At 25.8% G+C, this 23,351-nt stretch overlaps 3 protein-coding genes across 4 annotated transcripts; all 3 read left to right on the plus strand.

Moving 5' to 3' along the window:
- Positions 1-789: 789 nt before the first annotated feature.
- LOC109610044 (proto-oncogene tyrosine-protein kinase ROS-like) lies at positions 790-6,793 on the plus strand. Its single transcript, XM_025414181.1, has 9 exons — positions 790-924; positions 1,578-1,665; positions 1,797-2,120; positions 2,302-2,598; positions 2,827-4,316; positions 4,932-5,027; positions 5,222-5,439; positions 5,724-6,194; positions 6,429-6,793. Exons 1-9 carry the CDS (start codon positions 852-854, stop codon positions 6,774-6,776), a joined length of 3,405 nt encoding a protein of 1,134 aa, XP_025269966.1. The 5' UTR covers positions 790-851; the 3' UTR covers positions 6,777-6,793.
- Positions 6,794-10,400: 3,607 nt separating this feature from the next.
- LOC112639618 (proto-oncogene tyrosine-protein kinase ROS-like) lies at positions 10,401-18,443 on the plus strand. 2 transcript variants are annotated; one of them, XM_025414183.1, is made up of 6 exons: positions 10,401-10,774; positions 15,113-15,266; positions 15,881-15,968; positions 16,104-16,427; positions 16,610-16,905; positions 17,132-18,443. In XM_025414183.1, exons 1-5 carry the CDS (start codon positions 10,622-10,624, stop codon positions 16,800-16,802), a joined length of 912 nt encoding a protein of 303 aa, XP_025269968.1. In that variant the 5' UTR covers positions 10,401-10,621; the 3' UTR covers positions 16,803-16,905; positions 17,132-18,443. The 2 variants fall into 2 exon arrangements, with proteins under 2 accessions (XP_025269968.1, XP_025269967.1); XM_025414182.1 differs by lacking the exons at positions 10,401-10,774; positions 15,113-15,266; positions 15,881-15,968; positions 16,104-16,427 and having other exon boundaries at positions 16,803-16,905.
- Positions 18,443-21,264, plus strand: LOC112639619 (proto-oncogene tyrosine-protein kinase ROS-like). The gene is made up of 5 exons (XM_025414184.1): positions 18,443-18,618; positions 19,372-19,473; positions 19,662-19,879; positions 20,137-20,607; positions 20,881-21,264. Exons 2-5 carry the CDS (start codon positions 19,419-19,421, stop codon positions 20,983-20,985), a joined length of 849 nt encoding a protein of 282 aa, XP_025269969.1. The 5' UTR covers positions 18,443-18,618; positions 19,372-19,418; the 3' UTR covers positions 20,986-21,264.
- The last annotated feature ends 2,087 nt before the right edge of the window (positions 21,265-23,351 follow it).

Here is a 23,351-nt window from a genome sequence, read left to right on the forward strand (position 1 = left end):
TATATATATATATATATATATATGTATACATATATATATATACATATATTATATATATATATATACATACATGTATATATATATACAGGGTGGGGAAAAAGTATGGAAGCAAACAATTATTTCCGAAACTATTCATCTTCCAAAAAATTCTATGAATACTCATAGACAGTGTATCATATGACAACAGGTACAATTACATGTTATTAGTGGACGCAACTGAACGTCATGATGCGAAATCAGTAAGCAATGTCCATGTGCATACAAATTGTTTGTATCACAATTGTTTCGTAACTGGGAGTGTTTTTAAGGGAATGGGGCTCATATGCAGTGTTTTGTAAACGTTTCGACATCAGCTACAAGAATCTGTAACAAAAACTGACGAGTTCCATTTGAAATTTTTTACGTTATTTGTATGCAGCTCGTAAGGGTCATTTCAAGTCATGCCGTCTATGTCACATAATACATCTTTTCATACCATAAAAATTATGTCTAAGACATTTTGTCGAAAAATGAATAGTTTCGGAAATAATTGTTTGCTTCCATACTTTTTCCCCACCCTGTATATATATATATATATATATATATATATATATATATATATATATATAAATTAGGAATAACATATTGTATATCAAACCAGTATTATTAACTCAACAAATGGCAATTTTTCGTTTAATTTTATTATTTATACATATAATTTATCAAAAGCAACAGAAATAATCGTGTTTCTGTTCTAACGGTACTCACTCAATTCTTTTTGTATGTTATACTTTATGAAGGATATTTTAATATCGGAGAAAAGTGATCATCATATACTAAATTTCAAATCTGACTGGAGTTATTTTGATAATATGACTATAACAAGTGAGCAAGAAGTCGATGAGGTTCCACTTGCAAACATTTCTATCACCCCAGAACCTATCAGTAAGTTGCAAAAAATGCATAAAATAAAATGCATTAATGATAAAATCTGCAAAAAAATTCATAAAATAAAATGCATTCATACAATAAAATCTACAAAAAATTCTAAATATAATTTAAATTCAAATGAGAATGGAAATCAAATCTAAAAATATCCTCTAGCAGTGAGAAAAATATAAATTCTTTTCTGTTGAAAAAGAAATAGAAAATCATAATATTGTAAAAATAATATTGTGAAAATTATAATATAAACAAAATATTGTAAAAATTTTCATGATTTAAAATAAAGTCTATACATATTTTACTAATTTGCTATTTTGTTTTAAAGCAATCGCAAATATTATACTTCTAATTTTTTAAGCAACAGAAATTTTTCGAAGAATGTGACTTATCATTTTATTAAAAATTATTTATTGATTTTAGCTAAGGATTAACAATTAAGACTTTCTAAGTCTTAAATAACGGAAAATTTTTTTATATTTTTTATATTTTATTTTTTTAAAGATCAATACTGTACTAATTTTATAATATACATTTATTTTTTTTTTCTTTTCACATTAAATTATTTTTTCTGATTTACTGAGATAATTCACTTAACTATTATATATTAATTTTATATATAATTATGTTAATGTGTACGATCTTAAAATCTCTAGAAAGCAGTTTGAGCAAGCCAACATCTCTCAAAGCATTTGTACAATTCGACGATGAATTTACAAAAAACGATATTTTTGTGACATTGAGGTAAAAAATCTAAATTCTCAGTTTGTATTCTTTTATTTTTCTTTCTTTTTCTTAAATTCAACGACATAAAAAGGTTAATTCTGTTATAATTTTACTAAATATAAAAAAACTGAATTGTTGTTCTTTTACAGATGGAATCAACCTGAGTTTACCGATGAACCAATACAAGGATATACAGTGAAATGTTTTATCGAAAACTTACAAGAGATTCAAATCTATGACGATAAGAATATCACAACTACAAAATTGGAATACACGGTAAACAATCTAAAACCTAACACGACATATTATTTCCGAATATGTGCGCATACTAAAGTTGTTGCTGGTCCTTACGCGGAAATCCGTGTGTCAACTATACGTGAAAATCCAATACCTAAATTATTAATCTACACGGTTGACGGTTTCGAAATATGGGACCAGGATTCAAACATTACTAAATTCGTATCGATGGAATAGTACGTATACTGATAAAAAATAGTTATAATTATCAAATTGTTTTTGACACTTTTAAAGTTAATGTTATTATTGCTATGCACAAGTTTATTATTATCAACATTATAGTAATAACTATAGAAATAGAAATCTTAACTATAATTTTTAGTTTACTATACAATTGTAGTTGGCCCTTTTTTTCAGTGGATTCACTTACTCGATACAAGAACAAAGAATTTATTGGTATAACGATAAACATGACCTAATGACAATGAAAATTAATGAAAATAATATCACAAAAATGGCTAGCTATGATAAAGATCTATATGGTCTCTGCATTGACTGGGTAGCAAGAAATCTATATTTTATGAGTGATTATCAAAAGTCAAGATATATTGTAAAGTTCGACTTAACAATGTGGGAAAATGGCATAATTAAATTTGATGAGATTATAGAGATAAACGCTTATTATGCAAAAATTCGTATGTTACCGTCTATGGGGTATGTTTACTACCTTTCACCTGAAAAAAAAATTTTCTATTAAAGATTTATGCAAATTTGTAATTTTTCTATAATTTTACATAATTAAGATGTTTTATATTTAATTAAGATCATAAGTAAAAAAAAAAGTTATTATATAATTATAAGAATTTCGAATTTTTACTACGTATAAGATTTTATTTTTGTTAAAAAGTTTTATAATGAGTAAAATAATTATATATTTTTTAGACTTTTATATGCCGTATCGCCAAATTCATTTAATAACCAATACGATATGATGAAATATCATCTCGATGGAAAAAATAAGCAAATTGTTCAAATAAATTCGTCTATTATGTACTTTTGCCCATTTCAACTTACAGAACTTAGAAGCTTAACAGAATACTATTTACAGTATACGATAATTGATGACATGAATAATGAGGAGCCGTTAATTTACTGGTTAACTAACCATCACGTAATTGTGACAGACATTAACGTTTCTATGTGCAATACGATTTTACACAATAAAAACATAAACAATACAAGTGATGGTATAATATTCAAATCTATAACAATTGACAAAACATACGTTTACATTTTAGCAATGGATTATAATGGTTACTATCTCTACATTTTGGAAAAAAGATATGCAAGTCTCAAAAGCGTAAATGCAAACAAATATGTTGAAAAGATAATAATAGACCGAAAAGAAGATTATCAGACTTTATATCAAATTCACGCTTTCGATAAATCTTCTCAACCATATCCTCCAATAAGATGTTTGACACCTGACGAAAAAGTTTATAATTTTGAGAATGTGACTGCAATGACAAACAGCATCATTGTAAGTCTTCCGGAGCCGGTTGTAAAGAGTGAATGCAAAAAATATAATTTACCAACTACTATATATACTATCTCCGTAAGCTGTTTAGACAACAATCTCAACAAGTCTGAAAAATTCAATGTGCTGACGTGCGAGCGATATTACGAGATTCAGAACTTAATTCCATTTACAGAGTACAAGTTGAAGTTTACTTTAAGCAATTTTTACTTTGATCAATTATCAATAAATCCATTCGATTCGAATGTGATATCAATAAAAACTAATTCGGGCAAGCTTCATGCACCAGAAAACGTAAGTGTTCTAGCTTTGACGCCTACTATAGCAGTAGTTCATTGGATACCACTCAAGAAAGTGAACTGCATAACCGTGACCTACGAAGTGCATTGGAAGTCAGATATATTATTGAACAGCATGCAACAAAATAATAAACAATTGATCAATGTGCCGAAACGTATGGCAGACGGCAGATTTTTCACAAAGATTAATTTGTCGGTATCAGTACAAGGTTACTTGATACATGTACGTGTGTATCCAACTAATTTCAGTGATTTTTACAACGAGAGTTTGGGTAAGATCGTTCACATATACTCAGAACCAAACATTATTATTTTGAGCGATGTCAACACAAATAGCATGAACATTTCATGGATCTCAAACATCAATCTGACGATCTCTTCTGCACTAGAATACAAAGACGTTTCAACAGAAAAGTGGCAAACAACGAATGATACTAGAACGAATTATAACAAGGAAGTAATATACCATATCAAAAATTTACAATCGGGAACTTCATACCAGTTTCGCTTGATATTGAGATACCTCGAATATGAGGAAAATTTTACATGGCCGCCTGATGAAAGATTTATTTTTTCAACTCGTGGTAGCAAACGTGGTAAGCAAATTAAGATATCCATACAACACAATAAGATTGCAGATATATTGAAGAATAATTTCATTGCAATACTGCAAATCGATTGCGAAACTCTTCTGAGTTATAAGTAAATAGAAAACACTTTTTGAAACCTAAAAATTCGGCTACGCAATTGGGAGATGCGAAAAAATTAAAGAGTGTTTTAAAATGTTTTAAAATGTTTCTAAAATATAAATATCATATTCCTAATATCTAACTGATATTTTGTTAATTTGTTTTTCTGCAATGTTTCTGTAATGTATTACATTACAATTTGCAATATTGCAACATTATCACAAAGTAGCTGTAATATTCTGTGGTGCATAGATGTTATATTATTATACGCTTATTTTTTTACAATATATATGAATAGATTGATAAAATTTAAAAAATTCATTTATTTATTACTAATTTATTATTATCTATTTATTATTAATTTATTAATAATTAATTATTAATTAATTTATTATTAATTATTATTAATTATTTATTATTAATTTATTATTAATTAATTTATAATAACGTTATTAGTAGATATAAGTTTTTAAATAAAACACACACACGAAAATATTAAAATTATGTTTTTGCATAACATAGATATTTCGAACACTCCTGGAATAACAAAAACAAAATATTATTTACCATTGATGTTAAGTTGTATCATTACGGTTATATATATAATCTGCATCTGTTGTAAGTATATTTGATATAGGTATCAACTTAAATTGTAGATTATACATATATATTTGATATAATATCTAGAGATTTACTGAAACTATTAATTTACTAGTGATTTACTTATATAAAATTAAACTAATAAATTTACTAAAAAACAATAAATTTTATAATGCATATTATTACATAATTAAATCGAAATTTTATAACAGTATATCATCGACGCAGAAATAATAATAAGCAACTTTTGCCTTCAACAATGACCGACATGGAATTAGAGATTCTACATGAACTACCTTGCCAAAACACTCAATTGAATATGCTTTACAGTCCTATGTTACATTATAATCCGAATGAATATGCGATAACTAAAATCGAACGTAAACAAATCACATTAACAAAACCTCTTGGTAGCGGCGCATTTGGAAAGGTAAAAATTAGTTTTTTCAAGCAATGTTTCAAATTAATTTCTAGATCAAGAAAACAGACCTTTTCTAATAAAGATATAAATTATATGAATTTTTATAGTAGATTATATGTAATATAAAATTTAGATGAGACAACATACATGTACTTTGTTATATATTTTTCGTTGAATTAATTTAATATAAAATTGAATTTATTTAATATAAAATAAAATATAACGATACTTGACATTAATCTATACATTTTTAAATGAAGTACATATTTAAATTTGTGTGAAATATTTCGCAGGTGTTTCAAGGAAATGTGAAGAACTTAGAAAGATCGGGCACAGAGATATCCGTTGCAGTAAAAACGCTTCAAGACGATGCTTCTTCCAATGAGAAAAAGAAATTTTTAAAAGAAGCCAAGCTTATGAGTCACATTCAACATACACATATATTAAGATTGTTGGCCATTTGTGAAGATGGGGATTCTCCATTATTAGTGTTGGAATTGATGGAAACTGATCTGTTAAAATATTTAAGAGATTGTCGAAATTTGCAACCGTCAGATTTGCATGCCTTGCGTTTGCAGGATTTACTCGCCATGTGCGAAGATGTTGCACGAGGCTGTTGCTACTTGGAAAAGTTGCGCTTCGTACATAGAGATCTTGCGTGTCGCAATTGTTTAGTATCTTCGAGAAATCGCGAGAATCGTGTCATTAAAATTGGAGATTTTGGACTAGCTAGAGATATCTACAAGGATGATTATTATCGCGTGGTAAAAGCAATTATTTAAAATTTAATTATTAAAACAATGAATTCTTTTGGAAATGCTTTCATTTTTTTATCATAATATTATTTTCCATTTTTTGAATAATATTGAGTATAAATACATTGTTTATATTTATATAAAGTAAGAGATAAATAAGAGTTTTTTTCATTTTGTATATATTTTATTCTAAATGAACAACTTGAGCCAGAAAATTAAATTTTTGTTAAAAATATGTTTTAGAAAGGAGAAAATTTGCTTCCTGTTCGCTGGATGGCACCGGAATCTTTAATAATCGGAATATTTTCTTCTCAAAGCGATGTTTGGTCATTTGGTATTTTAATGTGGGAAATTACATCGTTGGGTGAGCAACCTTATATTGGCAAGTCTAATGAAGAAGTGATAAATTATGTACGTGCTGGAGGCAAACTGTCGATAAATCTTAACTGTCCGTCAATATTATACCAGTTGATGCTACGTTGCTGGAGTACAGCGGATGCTAGGCCAAATTTCAAATTATGTTTGAAAAATATTATAGAATTAAGAAAGAACATAGAAGATGCCTTACTGAGTCCAGTCGATACTATTTAGCCGATATAATTAAATTAATGTTTATCTTCGTTTCCGAACGATTCGATAAATCTTAATGTAAAAAAAATATTTCTAGAATATTTCTAAATTGATTCTGTTATTTTAAAGTTTAATCTTAATATTAGATTTATCAATGAAGGTAAAAGAAATTTTTTACTCTTACCTTCCATAAAATCTTGATTATTAAAAAATATCACATCCATTTTCATGATTATACAACAACGTAATATAATGATATATCTATTTTGTGTTTTTGAATAATCTATTGTAAGTGAAATCTAATGATTGCGATTATATATATATATATATATATATATATATATACATATGTATAAACAATATTTAATATAACATAATTTTTTTCAACATGGAAGTTTATAATTAATATTCGACATTATATATGAGCAATAATTACAAACTGATTGTAAAATTTATGAGCGAATGAGGAAACGCGAATAATATCCTTTATAATTAGTTGTGAATATATAAATATAATAATATAATTATTACTAAATTTATAACAATTATATATAAATTTTTACATTATTCGAGATAAGTGTGTGTATATATATATATATATATATATATATATATATACTTATCTCGAATAATGTAAAAATTTATATATAATTGTTATATATAAATTATATAGTTATATATATATATAATTATATATATATATATATATATATATATATATACACATATATTTTACCTTATATTTAATGACTTACTATATATTCAAATTATATTGATTACAAAAGTATGCAATTGTAAAAATGAACTATATTTATTGCTCTATCTCCACTAACTATATTTAATAAAGCTAATGTGCAATATTTACACACAATTAAGTACGATCTATCATTTGGAAAAATCATCAAATACTCATAACGTTCCCAGGTACCAAGCACACGTCATTTTGACGTTTCAAATTGGTCATTCACTATGTATTCTTAACGTCTCGAATTGACGTTTTTATAACGTAACAGTAACGGTCTAATGTCACAGACTCTTGACGTCAATTCATGACATGTACCGTATTTTGACGTCATAAAATATATCATATTTTAACGTTCTTTTTTTAGCATAATAATATTATTTAATAGTGTCGTAGAATAAAGCACTCTCTAAAAGTGAATCAGTGTATTATAAATGAAAAACATTAAATAGTCACTGATTACAGCAGTTATAAGTACAGCACTGTAAATCAGTGATATTTTATTGAAAGAATCAGTTAATAATTTTGACTTGATTTCAATCAGTAATATGTCAGTAACATTTTTTTCGTTATTGCCAGTAATATTAAATACTTATTAACTACAATTCATCTCTCTATCTATTTCATAAATATAATATAAATATAAAAATAAATAAATATATATTAATATAAATAAATATATATAAAATTAAAAATTTTATTTATATTTATTAAATATTTATTATATTAAAAATTTTATTTTATACTCTTATATTATATGTATATTGAACCTGTTATTTTAAATAGATAACGAACAAATAATTTTCATTAAGTAGCCAGACATTTATTTGTCTGACTTATAAGATCGATTTAATATTTGAAGCTCCTCTATTGAAATTATCAGAAATTAAATCGAATTAATATTTCTAATTTTATTTGTCACTCTTTGCAAATTTTATATAATTCTTATGACTAAAATTAAATACGAGAGAGATAGCGATCATAGCGGTAAACGAACGAACTAGCGATTACTGGTTTTACAGTGAAATTTACTTTCATAATTGTAATTCTGATCGCGAAAGTCACATTATATAAAAAACTTTAAAAGATTTTTTTATGGGATCGATGTATTAACTAATGCCATTAATAATCAAATAATCGTCATTTCACGACTGAAAAATGAAGAATGATCAAAATAATGTTATATCAAGACGTCAATATAAAATCAGTCATTTTGACGACATATGATCAAAAATGATCAGTTTGGAACGTCAAAATGACGCGTGCTTGCTATCTGGGTGGAATTGTTAATAAACAATCTTCGCATCATAGCATATCTTAAAGTTACTTATTGACGACAGCCACAAAACGTTTAATCATCTATTGACAATGCCGTAGTTAAAGGGTTAACTGTCCACTTACTATTAACGCTGTGCTGTTGCAATACAACGAAATTAAACCATACATCAAATTTGTTTCGAAAACATTATAGTTCTAAGAAGTGACACAGAAGAGATTTATTGAATCTAGTAAACATTATATTTACATTATCTAACTGATATACATAACTTTTAGTTAATAAAGAATAAATTGTAGATAGATATGCATGTATTAATATTGGAATGTTTGTTTTTTTACGATATTTATTAGACATTTAACATGTGTATTTTTGTATTTTATATATTATATATGATATAAGATCTGCACTTTTTAATGTATTATTAACTATTTTGTAAATTCATAAATTTTAACACACAATTGTAATTTTCTCTTTTCAAGCTTTTTTTATATTATGTTTTGAAGCTTTTTCCTATTTCAAACTATACATATAAATTTTTGTACGTACATGTATAATTGTTGGAGGGAATGAATTTTTATAAATTTGTAAAATATTTGAAAATATGTCAATTATTATACATGAATTTAAAAGGAGATCATTATATAAATACTTGTTTAAATCATTCTATGTTAAATGTAATTATTATTTAATAATATAATGATATTTTTGAAAATAAAAATACTGTATATCATTTAATATATAAATGGACTGGATATATATTACAAAATGAGACCGGAGCATCACAAAATTATTTTTAATTATATTTTACGTAATTAAGTGTTTGTAACACTTTTTTGGAAATAAAGTAATTGGTGATTTATAGCGGGAGAAAGAGAGAATTTGATTGAATTGGATGTACTAATGCACACTGATGTATATAAAGATTGCTGTATATAAAATTACAATCGTATAATTAAAATAATAAAGTAACTAATATTATAAGTTTTTATATTATATTATATTAAGTATATTATGTTAGGTTAATATTAAATAAAATTATATTGTATACGTTATTATATTATAAGATTATTCAATGCAAAAAACGGTAATAATATTTCGTACAATTATTTTATTTATTTTAGTTATTTATATGCTATTGTAAATTTGTATTTATTTATAGTGTAAAAATGCTACCGTTACGTATTCAAACTACATTATATGAATTATATGAATTATATGAATATCACAGAAAACGTATAAATCACTTTTTAAAAATCCATTATTACTTTTATTATAATCAGAACATCTTTTATATAAACGCCTCTCTCCTATGCCAAAGAGAAGATGCGCAGAAATAAATTAATATAAATAGTTTAATAAAATTTATTAAACAGTTATATATACATATAATTATTTTTATTTATATATAGAACTATTTTTGTTTTATACATATATAACTTTTTTGTCAAACAATTTTTAAAGATTTTAATTCTTTTTAACGCCGAATATCGTACCGTAGAGAAAAAAAAATTACAAACGGAATGCAGTTAATAAGACGTCATGGCAACACATGATCAAATTGATCATTCAAAGTCAGTTATCATTGTGCTCGCTACTAGACCAAAAACACTACGCGTTACTTGTCGCTTGATTTAAACTTCATCATATAAATATCACAAAAAAACGTGTAATTGTGTACGAATAGTGAATTTTAAAAAGCGTATACGTAGTAACACAATCATACGAATGATGTGTGTATATATGAATTAATATCAATTCGATTAGCACATTAGAAATAATAGAGTGAGAAGAAAAAACTAACTAAAAATTCAACGGGAACTGATTGAGTGCAAACATTTACAAAAAATGCAAATTATATTTGGAACAATTTTATGTATTTTATCGAAAGATTTAATACTGACAAGAGCAACTATCACGTTTATGCTGAAAAATTATATCAGTTCAAACAGCCTTCAGAAAATAAATGTTTCCATGTATGCGGATTTAAACTTCACGCAGGTAAGAGATATTTTTCGTTTGATTAAGAAACAATTGAATGTTATTGCAGCTGGTAATTCATAAATGAATGATAATAATTTATATATACTCTCTCTATCTATATAATGAAATAAAATAAAATAAAACTATCCAACATAAAAGAAAAAGTGTGTTGTGGAAAAAGAATGTATAAAGTTTCGAAATTTTATTTATAAATGGAAGTCTTATATAGTATAATATATTAAGTTCAATTAAAACTTGATTGTATTATTCTCTCTCTCTCTCTCTCTCTCTCTCTCTCTCTCTCTCTATATATATATATATATATATATATATATATATATATATACACAGGGTGCTTCCGCAACATACATATCGGTAAGTCGGGTTGCCTATCTGACGATCGGTCTTCTTTTACCGACCTCGCATAATTGAAAAATAATAAAATCAGAGGATCGATCATGTAATTTTTTTTCGTGAAAAGTGAAAAAATTCCTTGATTGATACCTTGAATGCAAATCCGTAGGGAATGAGGAACGTGAAAGCTTTCAACATTGATATAGTATAATTGTAATATTTAATAACATAAATAACATTATATTTAATAACATAAATAACTTAAATAACATTAATAACATAAAATGACACAATTGAAATATAATAACACAGATAAAATATAATGAATTTAAACAAAAAACTATTTTTTAATGTTCACAATACATGCTCAATGTAACCGCCATTCTTTTATAAACATAAAGCAATCCTCCGCATAAAATTTTTCCTTACTCTCCGAATTATCGGAGGAGTGATTTCCGCACACGCCTTTCGAATTTTATTTTTAAGATCTTCTTTATATAATGTTATTTATGTTATTAAATATTACAATTACACTATATCAATGTTAAAAGCTGATTTTACTTTCCTCATTCCCTACGGATTTGCATTCAATGTATCAATTAAGGAATTTTTTCACTTTTCATGAAAAAAAATTACATGATCGATCCTCTGATTTTATTATTTTTCAATTATGCGAGGTCGGTAAAAGAAGACCGATCGTCAGATAGGCAACCCGACTTACCGATCTGTATGTTGAGGAAGCACCCTGTATATATATATATATATATATATATACAGGGTGCTTCTTCAACATACAGATATATATATATATATATATATATACAGGGTGTTCAAAAAGTCCCGGTACGGGGGAATAACTCGAAAAGTAAGGGTCGGACAAAGAAACTTTTCCAACAAAAGTTGTAGGGCTTACTCCAAGCTTTTATCTCGTGACCTTGAGTTTGACCTTGAGCTTGACCTTCAAGGTTATTTGAAGGTCAAAGTGTTTTTTTAAAATGGGAACCCCTATTTTTGATTGTATATTCTTATAGCTGATCTCGAGAGCTTTCCAAAACACTATAATAAAATATTTTTCCCTCAAGCATTTATCGAGTTATGAGGCTTCAAATCAATTCTTAATTTTACATAAACCGTAAAATATTTTGTAAAATATTCACTTTTCTATTATTTTACCTTAATACTTTTATGTACAAAATAATGAGAGGAATCAATTGGTGTAAAGAAAACATACAGTTGTTTTTAAGAAAAAATATGTAATTGTTAATTGCAAATTACATATTTTTTCTTCGGAACAATTATGTGTTTTTTTTTAGACCAATTGATTCCTCTCATTATTTTGTACATAAAAGTATTAAGGTAAGATAATCGAGAAATAAATATTTTACTAGATATTTTATAGTTTATGTAAAATTAAGATATTATTTGAAACCTTATAAATCGAAAAGTATTCAATGAAAAAATACTTTATTATAGTGTTTTGGAAAGCTCTCTACATAAGCTATAAGAATATGCAATAAAAAATAGGTGATTCCATTTAAGAAATTAAAGGTGTGACCTTGACCTGACCTTAACGATGCCATCCAAGGTCAAACCAATGACACCATCTTATGTTCCCCTCAAAACCATACAATTTTTGTCTAAAACGTTTTTCTCTAAAATGCTTAGTTTTTGAAAGAAAAGGGGTGTACGGGTGGTCTAGGACACCCTGTATACAAGGTGTCCCATTTTAATCGATGAATCCAAATTTCTCCTAAACTACGCCAGCTACAAAAAAATGTTTCAGACAAAAGTTGTATGGCTTGAAGAGGGACATAAGGTAGTGTCATTGGTTTGACATTGAAGAGTCACCTAAAGGTTACGTGAAGATCACATCCAATTTTTTAAATGGGACACCCTATATGCTTTTACATATTCTTATAGTTCATCTCGAGAGCTTTCCAAAACACTATAATTAAGTTAGTTTTCATTAAGTAGTTTTCGAGTTATGAGGCTTGAAATCATTTCTTAATTTTACATAAATCGTAAAATATCTAGTAAAATATTCATTTTTTGTTTAACTTATCTTAATACTTTTGTGTACAAAATAATAAGACGAATCAATTGGGGTGTAAAAAAAACATATAACTGTTCCGAGGAAAAAAATATGTAATTTGCAATTAACAATTCCATATTTTTTCTTAAACAACTGTATGTTTTCTTTACACCATTTGATTCTGCTTATTATTTTGTACGTAAAAGTATTAAGATAAAAGTATTAAGTATAAAAGTATTAAGATAAGATAATCGAAAAATGAATATTTTACTAGATATTTTACGACTTATGTAAAATTAAGAAATGATTTCAAGTCTCATAACTTGAAAACTACTTAATGAAAATTAACTTAATTATAGTATTTCGGAAAGCTCTCGAGATGAACTAAAAAAATATGCAAAAGCATATAGGAAGTCCCATTTAAAAAGTTGGATGTAATCTTCACGTAACCTTCAGGTGACTTTTCAATGCCAAACCAATGACACCACCTTATGTTCCCCTTCAAGCCATACAACTTTTGTCTGAAACATTTTTTTGTAGCTGATGTAGTTTAGGAGAAATTTGGATCCATCGATTAAAATGAGACACCCTGTATATAATAGTCTTAACATCACAGAGCGCCGCTAGCGCAATCTTACGTCGAATGCGGCAAACGGACAACTTTTTACGCTTGCGCATTGGGGACTTGGGCGACGATGATCAAGGAGACGTTTCTTAATGAAAATTTTTCATATTTCGACTTTGGATCATAATATTGCTGTTCACGATGCACGTAGAGCAAAAATAAAGACACTTTTCTTATATAAATCAACCTCAAGCTATCCATTAAGCCTAATAAGAACTCGATCCGTTCAGCGATTATTTCAATATGATAATCTCGAACATCTCCAACTATCCGACTCGCGTAATGATACACGGCGCGTCTTGTTGCTTACGCGGGACTTAGCACAAGACATTACCGTGTCACTTGATACGATGACACTTGAACAGGATTTTAAGTCATTTTTCTTCAATTTCTAAAATTTCTTTATTTTTCTAGATATTTATAATAATATTTATTGATATATAGTGTAAAGTTTATACTAATGTACATTTCATTTTATAAAATTAATTTAGAAGATCGCTAGATGTTAAAATTTATATTAATTTTTATTGTACATATCCATATATCCAATAATATATAATTATATGCACATATTCTTATCGAGGCATTATCGATTTATACTATCACCTTCAAAATTTGCGATAAAAATATAACAATAATAGAGAAAAAATTTGATAAGGTTATAGATAAAAGAATTTATATAATTTCTACGACTAATATTTAATAACTGCAAAGAAACAATATTTTTAACATTTTTGAAGTACAAACATTAATAAAACTTTAATAATATCGGCAAATTTTTGAAAAAAAAAATGAGTTACGGTAAAATTGGAGAAAAGTTATCTAATCTATCATAAAAAAATCAAATTGTTAGGCACAAAATTGTTTTAACAGTTGCAAAGAGCTACACTTTTACTTGTATTATTTACTAAGAGTAGCGTTATAAATACTTATTGACCAGTTATAAATCCTTATTGACTCTTGTTAACCTATTGATATATTGATTGATCTTCTTTTTAATATATATATTTGTTTTTATACAAGAAGTTTTTAAAAAAATTAAAAAATATATTTTATAATATAAATAAAATTACATCATATTTATATATATATATATATACATCATATTAATATATATATATATATATATATATATACATATATATATATATATATATATATATATATATATGTATATCAATTAGAAATGATATATATCAAATCAGTATTATTAACCCAACAAATAACGAATGAAAATTATTCGTTTAATTTTATTATTTATACATATAATTTATCATTAAAAGCAACAGAAATAATCACGTTTCAGCTCCAATGGTACTCACTTAATTCTTTTTGTATGTTATAGTTTATGAAGGATATTTCAATGTCCGACAAAAATGATCATCATATACTAAATTTCAAATCTGACTCAAGTCATTCTGATGATATGACTATGAGAAGTGAAGGAGAAGTCGGTGAAGTTCCACCTGCAAATATTCCTATCACTCCAGAACCTATCAGTAAGTTGCAAAAAAATACATTAAATAAAATGCATTAATAATAAAATCTACGACAAAAAATTGTAAATATAATTTAAATTCAAATGAGATTGGAAATCAAATCTAAAAATATCTTCTAGTAGAGAAAAATATAAATTCTTTTCTGTTGAAAAAGAAATAGAAAATCATAATATTGTAAAAATAATATTGTGAAAATCATAATATAAACATAATATTGTAAAAATTTTTATGATTTAAAATAAAGTCAATACATATTTTACTAATTTGCTATTTTGTTTTAAAGCAATCGCAAATATTATACTTTTGATTTTTTAAGCAATAGGAATTTTTTGAAAAGTGTGACTTATCATTTTATTAAAAATTATTTATTGATTTTAGTTAAGGATTAATAATTAAGACTTTCTAAGTCTTAAATAACGAAAAATTTTTTTATATTTTTTATATTTTATTTTTTTAAAGATCAATACTGTACTAATTTTATAATATACATTTATTTTTTTTTCTTTATTTTCACATTAAATTATTTTTTCTGATTTACTGAGATAATTCATTTAACTATTATATATTAATTTTATATATAATTATGTTAATGTGTACGATCTTAAAATCTCTAGAAAACAGTTTGAGCAAGCCAACATCTCTCAGAGCATTTGTACAATTCGACAATGAGTTTACAAAAAACGATATTTTTGTGACATTGAGGTAAAATATCTACTTTCTCAGTTTGTATATATTCTTTTATTTTTCTTTCTTTTCCTTAAATTCAACGACATAAAAAGGTTAATTCTGTTATAATTTTACTAAATATAAAAAAACTGAATTGTTGTTCTTTTACAGATGGAATCAACCTGACTTTACCGATGAACCAATACAAGGATATACAGTGAAATGTTTTATCGAAAACTTACAAGAGATTCAAATCTATGACGATAAGAATATCACAACTACAAAATTGGAACACATGGTGAACAATCTAAAACCTAACACGACATATTATTTCCGAGTATGTGCGCATACTAAAGTTGTTGCTGGTCCTTACGCGGATATCCGTGTGTCAACTATACATGAAAATCCAATACCTAAATTATTAATCCACACGGTTGACGGTTTCGAAATATGGGACCTGGATTCAAACATTACTAAATTCGTATCGATGGAATAGTACGTATACTGATAAAAAAATAGTTATAATTATCAAATTGTTTTTGACACTTTTAAAGTTAATGTTATTATTGCTATGCACAAGTTTATTATTATCAACATTATAGTAATAACTATAGAAATAGAAATCTTAACTATAATTTTTAGTTTACTATACAATTGTAGTTGGCCCTTTTTTTCAGTGGATTCACTTACTCGATACAAGAACAAAAAATTTATTGGTATAACGATAAACATGACCTAATGACAATGGAGATTAATGAAAATAATATCACAAAAATGGCTAGCTATGATAAAGATCTATATGGTCTCTGCATTGACTGGGTAGCAAGAAATCTATATTTTATAAGTAATAACGATGAAAACTCAGGATAATTGTAAAGTTCGATATGACAATGTGGGAAAATGGCATAATTAAATTTGATGAGATTATGGATATGAAGGCTTATGGAAAAATACGTATGTTACCGTCTATGGGGTATGTTTACTACTTTTCACCTGAAAAAAAAATTTTCTATTAAAGATTTATGCAAATTTGTAATTTTTCTATAATTTTACATAATTAAGATGTTTTATAATTAAGATCATAAGTAAAAAAAAATAAGTTATTATATAATTATAAGAATTTCGAATTTTTACTACGTATAAGATTTTATTTTTGTTAAAATGTTTTATAATGTGTAAAATAATTATATATTTTTTAGACTTTTATATGCCGTATCAAATTCATTCAATAACCAATACGATATGATGAAATATCATCTCGATGGAAAAAATGAGCAAATTGTTCAAATAAATTCATCTATTATGTCTTGCCCATTTCGACTTACAGAACTTGAAAGTTTAACACAATATTATTTACAGTTTACAATAATTGATGACATGAATAAAGAGAAGCCGTTAATTTATTGGTTAACTGTCAATCACATAATTGTGACAGACATTAACGTTTCTATGTGCAATACGATTTTACACAATAAAAACATAAACAATACAAGTGATGGCATAATATTCAAATCTATAACAATTGACAAAACATACGTTTACATTTTTGCAACGGATTATAATGCTTACTATCTCTACATTTTGGAAAAAAGATATGCAAGTCTCAAAAGTGTAAATGCAAACAAATATGTTGAAAAGATAATAATAGATCGAAAAGAAGATTATCAGACTTTATATCATATTCACGCTTTCGATAAATCTTCTCAACCATATCCTCCAATAAAATGTCTGACACCTGACGAAAAAGTTTATAATTTTGAGAATGTGACTGCAACGACAAACAGCATTATTGTAAATCTTCCGAAGCCGGCTGTAAAGAGTGGATGCAAAAAATATAATTTACCAACTACTATATATACTATTTCCGTAAGTTTTGACAACTGTTTAGACAACAATCTCAACAAGTCTGAAAAATTCAATGTGGTGACGTGCGAGCGATATTACGAAATTCAAAACTTAACTCCATTTACGGAGTACAAATTGAAGTTTACTTTAAGCAATTTTTACTTTAATCAATTATCAATAAATCCATTCGATTCGAATGTGATATCAATAAAAACTAATTCAGGCAAGCTTAATGCAGAAAACGTAAGTGTTCTAGCTTTGACGCCTACTATAGCAGTAGTTCATTGGATGCCACTCAAGAAAGTGAACTGCATAGCCGTGACCTACGAAGTGCATTGGAAATCAGTTACATTAATGAACGGCAAGCAACAAAAGAGCAAACAATTTATCAATGTGCCGAAACATATGGCAGACGGCAGATTTTTCACAAAGATCAACCTGTCGCCAGTACAAGATTACTTGATATACGTACGTGTGTATCCAACTAATTTCAGTGATTTCTACAACGAGAGTTTGAGCAAGATTGTTCACATATACTCAGAACCAAACATTATTATTTTGAGCGAGATCAACACAAATAGCATGAACATTTCATGGATTTCAAACATCAATCTGACGATCTTTTCTGCGCTAGAGTATAAAGACGTTTCAACAGAAAAATAGCAAACAACGAATGATATTAGAACGAATTATAACAAAAAAGTAAGATACCAGATCGAAAATTTACAATCGGGAACTTCATACCAGTTTCGCTTGATATTGAAATATCTCGAATATAAGGAAACTTTTACATGGCCGACTGATGAAAGATTTATTTTTTCAACACGTGGTAGCAAACGTGGTAAGCAAATTAAAATATCCATACAACACAATAAGGTTGCAAATATATTGAAGAATAATTTCATTGCAATACTGCAAATCGATTGCGAAACTCTCCTGAGTTATTATTATAAGACAACGTTATGATGACAACGTTAAGATGTTCACTTTTTGCAATATTGCAATGAAATATATATTATAACAACATTGCAGTATAATATATTTGAAAGAATGCAATGTTATTGCAACATTTAAAATATTACGTATAAAATACACTAGTCAAGAAAAAATAGAAAACATTTTTTGAACCATAAAAATTGGGCTACGCAATTGAAAGGTGCGAAAAAATTAAAGAGTGTGTAGTTTTAAAATGTTTCTAAAATAGTTTTAAAATGTTTCTAAAATATAAATATTATATTCCTAATATCTAACTGATATTTTGATAATTTATATTTCTGCAATGTTTCTGTAATGTATTACATTACAATTTACAATATTGCAACATTGTCACAAAGTAACTGTAATATTCTGTGGTGCATAGATGTTATATTATATGCTTATTTTATGCTTATTATATGCTTATTTTTTTATATATGAATAGATTAATAAAATTAAAAAAATTTATTTATTTATTGCTAATTTATTATTATCTATTTATTATTAATTTATTATTAATTTATTATTAATTAATTTATAATAACGTTATTAGTAGATATAAGTTTTTAAATAAAACGCACATACAAAAATATTAAAATTATGTTTTTGCGTAATATAGATGATATTTCGAACACTCCTGGAAAGACAAACTATTATTTACTATTGATGTTAAGTTTTATCATTATAGTTATTATAATCTGCATCTGCTATTTTTACTGTTGTAAGTATATTTGATATAGATATCAACTTAAAATGTAGATTATGCATATATCTGATATAATAGAGATTTACTAAAACTATTAATTTACTAGTGATTTACTTATATAAAATTAAACTAATAAATTTACTGAAAAACGATAAATTTTATAATGCATATTATTACATAATTAAATCAAAATTTTATAACAGTATATCATCGACGCAGAAATAATAATAAGCAATTTTTGTCTTCAACAATGGCCGACATGGAATTAGCGATTCTACATGAAGTACCTTGCCAAAACACTCAATTGAATATGCTTTACAGTCCTATGTTACATTATAACCCGGATGAATATGTGATAACTAAAATCGAACGTAAACAAATTACATTAACAAAACTTCTTGGTAGCGGCGCATTTGGAAAAGTAAAAATTAGTTTTTTCAAGCAATGTTTCAAATTAATTTCTAGATCAGGAAAACAGACCTTTCCTAATAAAGACATAAATTATATGAATTTTTATAGTAGATTATATGTAATATAAATTTAGATGAGACAACATACATGTATTTTGTTAATTTTCGTTGAATTATTTAATATAAAATAAAATATAATGATACTTGACATTAATCTATATATTTTTAAGTGAAGTACATATTTAAATTTGTGTGAAATATTTCGCAGGTGTTTCAAGGAAATGTGAAGAACTTAGAAAGATCGGGCACAGAGATATCCGTTGCAATAAAAACGCTTCAAGAAGGTGCTTCTTCCAATGAGAAAAAGAAATTTTTAAAAGAAGCCAAGCTTATGAGTCACATTCGACATACACATATATTAAGATTGTTGGCCATTTGTGTAGATGGGGATTCTCCATTACTAGTGTTGGAATTGATGGAAATTGATCTGTTAAAATATTTAAAAGATAGTCGAAATTTGCAAGCGTCAGATTTGCATGCCTTGCGTTTGCAGGATTTACTCGCCATGTGCGAAGATGTTGCGCGAGGCTGTTGCTACTTGGAAGAGTTGCGCTTCGTACATAGAGATCTTGCGTGTCGCAATTATTTAGTATCTTCGAGAAATCGCGAGAATCGTGTCATTAAAATTGGAGATTTTGGATTAGCTAGAAATATGTACAAGGATGATTATTATCGCATGGTAAATGCAATAATTTCAAAAAATTAATTATTAAAACTTTAATTATTAATTATTAAAAATTAATTATTAAAATTAATGAATTCTTTTGAAAATGTTTTTATTTTTTTATCATAATATTATTGTACATTTTTTGAATAATATGGAGTATAAATAAATTGTTTATATTTATATAAAGCAAGAGATAAATAAGAGTTTTTTTCATTTTGTACATATTTTATTCTAAATGAACAACTTGAGTCAGAAAATTAAATTTTTGTTAAAATCATGTTTTAGAAAGGAGAAGATCCGCTTCCTATTCGCTGGATGGCACCGGAATCTTTGACATTCGGCATATTTACTTCTCAAAGCAATGTTTGGTCATTTGGTGTTTTAATATAGGAAATTACAATGTTGGGTGAGCAACCTTATATTGACAAGTCTAATGAAGAAGTGATAAATTATGTACGTGCTGGAGGCAAACTGCCGATAAATCTTAACTATACGTCAATATTGAACAAGTTGATGCTACGTTGCTGGCGTACAGCGAGTGCTAGGCCAAATTTCAAATTATGTTTGAAAAATATTATAGCATTAAGAAAGAACATAGAAGATGCCTTACTGATTGTGAGTCCAGTCGACATTATTTAGCCGATATAATTAAATTAATGTTTATCTTCGTTTCCGAACGATTCGATAAATCTTAATGTAGAAAAATTATTTCTAGAATATTTCTAAATTGATTCTGTTATTTTAAAGTTTAATCTTAATATTAGATTTATCAATGAAGATAAAAGAAATTTTTTAATCTTATCTTCCATAAAATCTTGATTATTAAAAAATATCACATCTATTTTCATAATTATACAACAACGTAATATATTGAAATATTTAATTTGTGTTTTTAAATAATTAAAGCGAAACCTAATTGATTGCAATTATATATATATATATATATATATATATATATATGTATATATATATATATATATATATATGTATAAACAATATTTTTTTCAATATGGAAGTATAATTAATTTTCAACATTATATATGACCGATAATTACAAACTGATTGTAAAATTTATGAGCGAAAGGAAAACGCGAATAATATTCTCTATAATTAGTTGTGAATATATAAATATAATAATATAATTATTTTTGAATTTATAACAGTTATCAAGTATAAATTTTTACATCATTCGGGATAAGTATATACATATATACATATATTTTATCTTTATATTTAATGACTTACTATATATTCAAATTATATTGATTATAAAAATATGCTGTAAAAATGAACTATATTTATTGCTCCATCTCCACTAACTATATTTAATAAACCTAATGTGTAATATTTACACACAATTAAGTACGATGACATTTATGTATATAAATTGATAGCAATTAAATTATTCAATCGCGAAAGATACTGTAATCTTCCAATGTAATGTTCAAAGATGAAATAAATATTTTTCTATATTCATTGCTATATTTATATATTTTTATTCACAAAACACAAAACGTCTGCTGTGGAATAAAAACATTTTTAACCGTATTTCTATAAATCTTAATTAACAGTAAATTAATCTTTGATATTTATTAATTATTTTTTTAATTATTTAAAAATTTAATTCTTAATACATGTATAGAATTTGTTAAATTGATCACTGATTCTTCTGAAGTTTTTATAATTAAGACTCGAAAAATATAAATGTTGCAAAATATTTTAAGTACATTTTCCTTTATGTAAAATATAAATAATTCATATGTTCCATTTTAATACAGCTAACATTATTTTTATATATTTTTATTATAATTTTCATACCAACATAATATTTTTATGGTAAATACATATTACAAAATATAATAGAAATTTAATATAACATATAATTCCAAATTTAATACAAAATAATTCATTACATGGAATAATTTATTACACGAAAATGTCTATATATACGTATAATATAAAATTTACTAAAAATTTTTACATAGTCTAGACCAGACTGATCACCGAAGATTAATTACGTGACATTTGTTATTAATAATAGATATGTAATAGAATTTAATAAGTTTTATATAAGGTAAATAATTGTGATCAAAAGAGTCATTAATAAAATTATTGATCGTTTCTTCGATTGTAAAAGAAAATATTTGCATTATTGACGCATTTTGTATAGATTATCAAAGGAAATATTCAAAATAAAAAGATAGAATAAACTTCGAAATCAACAATAAAATTACTAAATAAATCGTGATTTAAAATTCGCGAGAAAACGCGACGAATAAGTAAATCGACAATAATCGGAATATTCGATTGCGAGATACGCATAATTTTTATAATATGATAATCTAAACCATCAATAGACACTCGTGCGATATAATTATCATACAAATGATGCCAGACGAAGATATTTTGTGATCCGTATTGTTTAAGAATATAAAATTCACTGTCCGATTTATTTGCGATTAATATGCGACTTTATACGAATTTCATTGATTGAGAATAAAATACATATCCTATTTCGCGCATGATTAGCTGAATAAGATAAAATGAGCTTTATAAGCTTTAAAATATAATTCAAAAATCGCATTGTGGCCATGTTTAATAGAAAATAACAGAACGAATGATTTTCCCTCTGAAATCCCTCTAAAAATCGATGTAATTGTAGAGTTTAATAAGATTTAAATAATATAAAGAATCACGTTTAAAACAATTAAGTTATCGATCGTCTTTTAAATTAAAGAAGAAAATATTTGCACTAC

The sequence above is a fragment of the Camponotus floridanus genome, unplaced genomic scaffold (genome assembly GCF_003227725.1).
Source record: "Camponotus floridanus strain SB8 unplaced genomic scaffold, Cflo_v7.5 scaffold79, whole genome shotgun sequence".
In the NCBI taxonomy this organism is placed as follows: Eukaryota; Metazoa; Arthropoda; class Insecta; order Hymenoptera; family Formicidae; genus Camponotus; species Camponotus floridanus.

Excerpts from the sequence above, each read along its gene's own strand:
- LOC109610044 (XM_025414181.1), top strand. The coding sequence starts at position 852 with ATGACTATAACAAGTGAGCAAGAAGTCGATGAGGTTCCACTTGCAAAC. Across the intron at positions 4,317-4,931 it reads AACTCGTGGTAGCAAACGTG|ATATTTCGAACACTCCTGGA; the intron begins GTAAGCAAATTA and ends TGCATAACATAG. Across the intron at positions 6,195-6,428 it reads AGGATGATTATTATCGCGTG|AAAGGAGAAAATTTGCTTCC; the intron begins GTAAAAGCAATT and ends AATATGTTTTAG.
- LOC112639618 (XM_025414182.1), top strand. The coding sequence starts at position 16,817 with ATGACAATGTGGGAAAATGGCATAATTAAATTTGATGAGATTATGGAT. Across the intron at positions 16,906-17,131 it reads CGTATGTTACCGTCTATGGG|ACTTTTATATGCCGTATCAA; the intron begins GTATGTTTACTA and ends TATATTTTTTAG.
- LOC112639619 (XM_025414184.1), top strand. The coding sequence starts at position 19,419 with ATGTTAAGTTTTATCATTATAGTTATTATAATCTGCATCTGCTATTTT. Across the intron at positions 19,474-19,661 it reads CATCTGCTATTTTTACTGTT|TATATCATCGACGCAGAAAT; the intron begins GTAAGTATATTT and ends ATTTTATAACAG. Across the intron at positions 20,608-20,880 it reads AGGATGATTATTATCGCATG|AAAGGAGAAGATCCGCTTCC; the intron begins GTAAATGCAATA and ends ATCATGTTTTAG.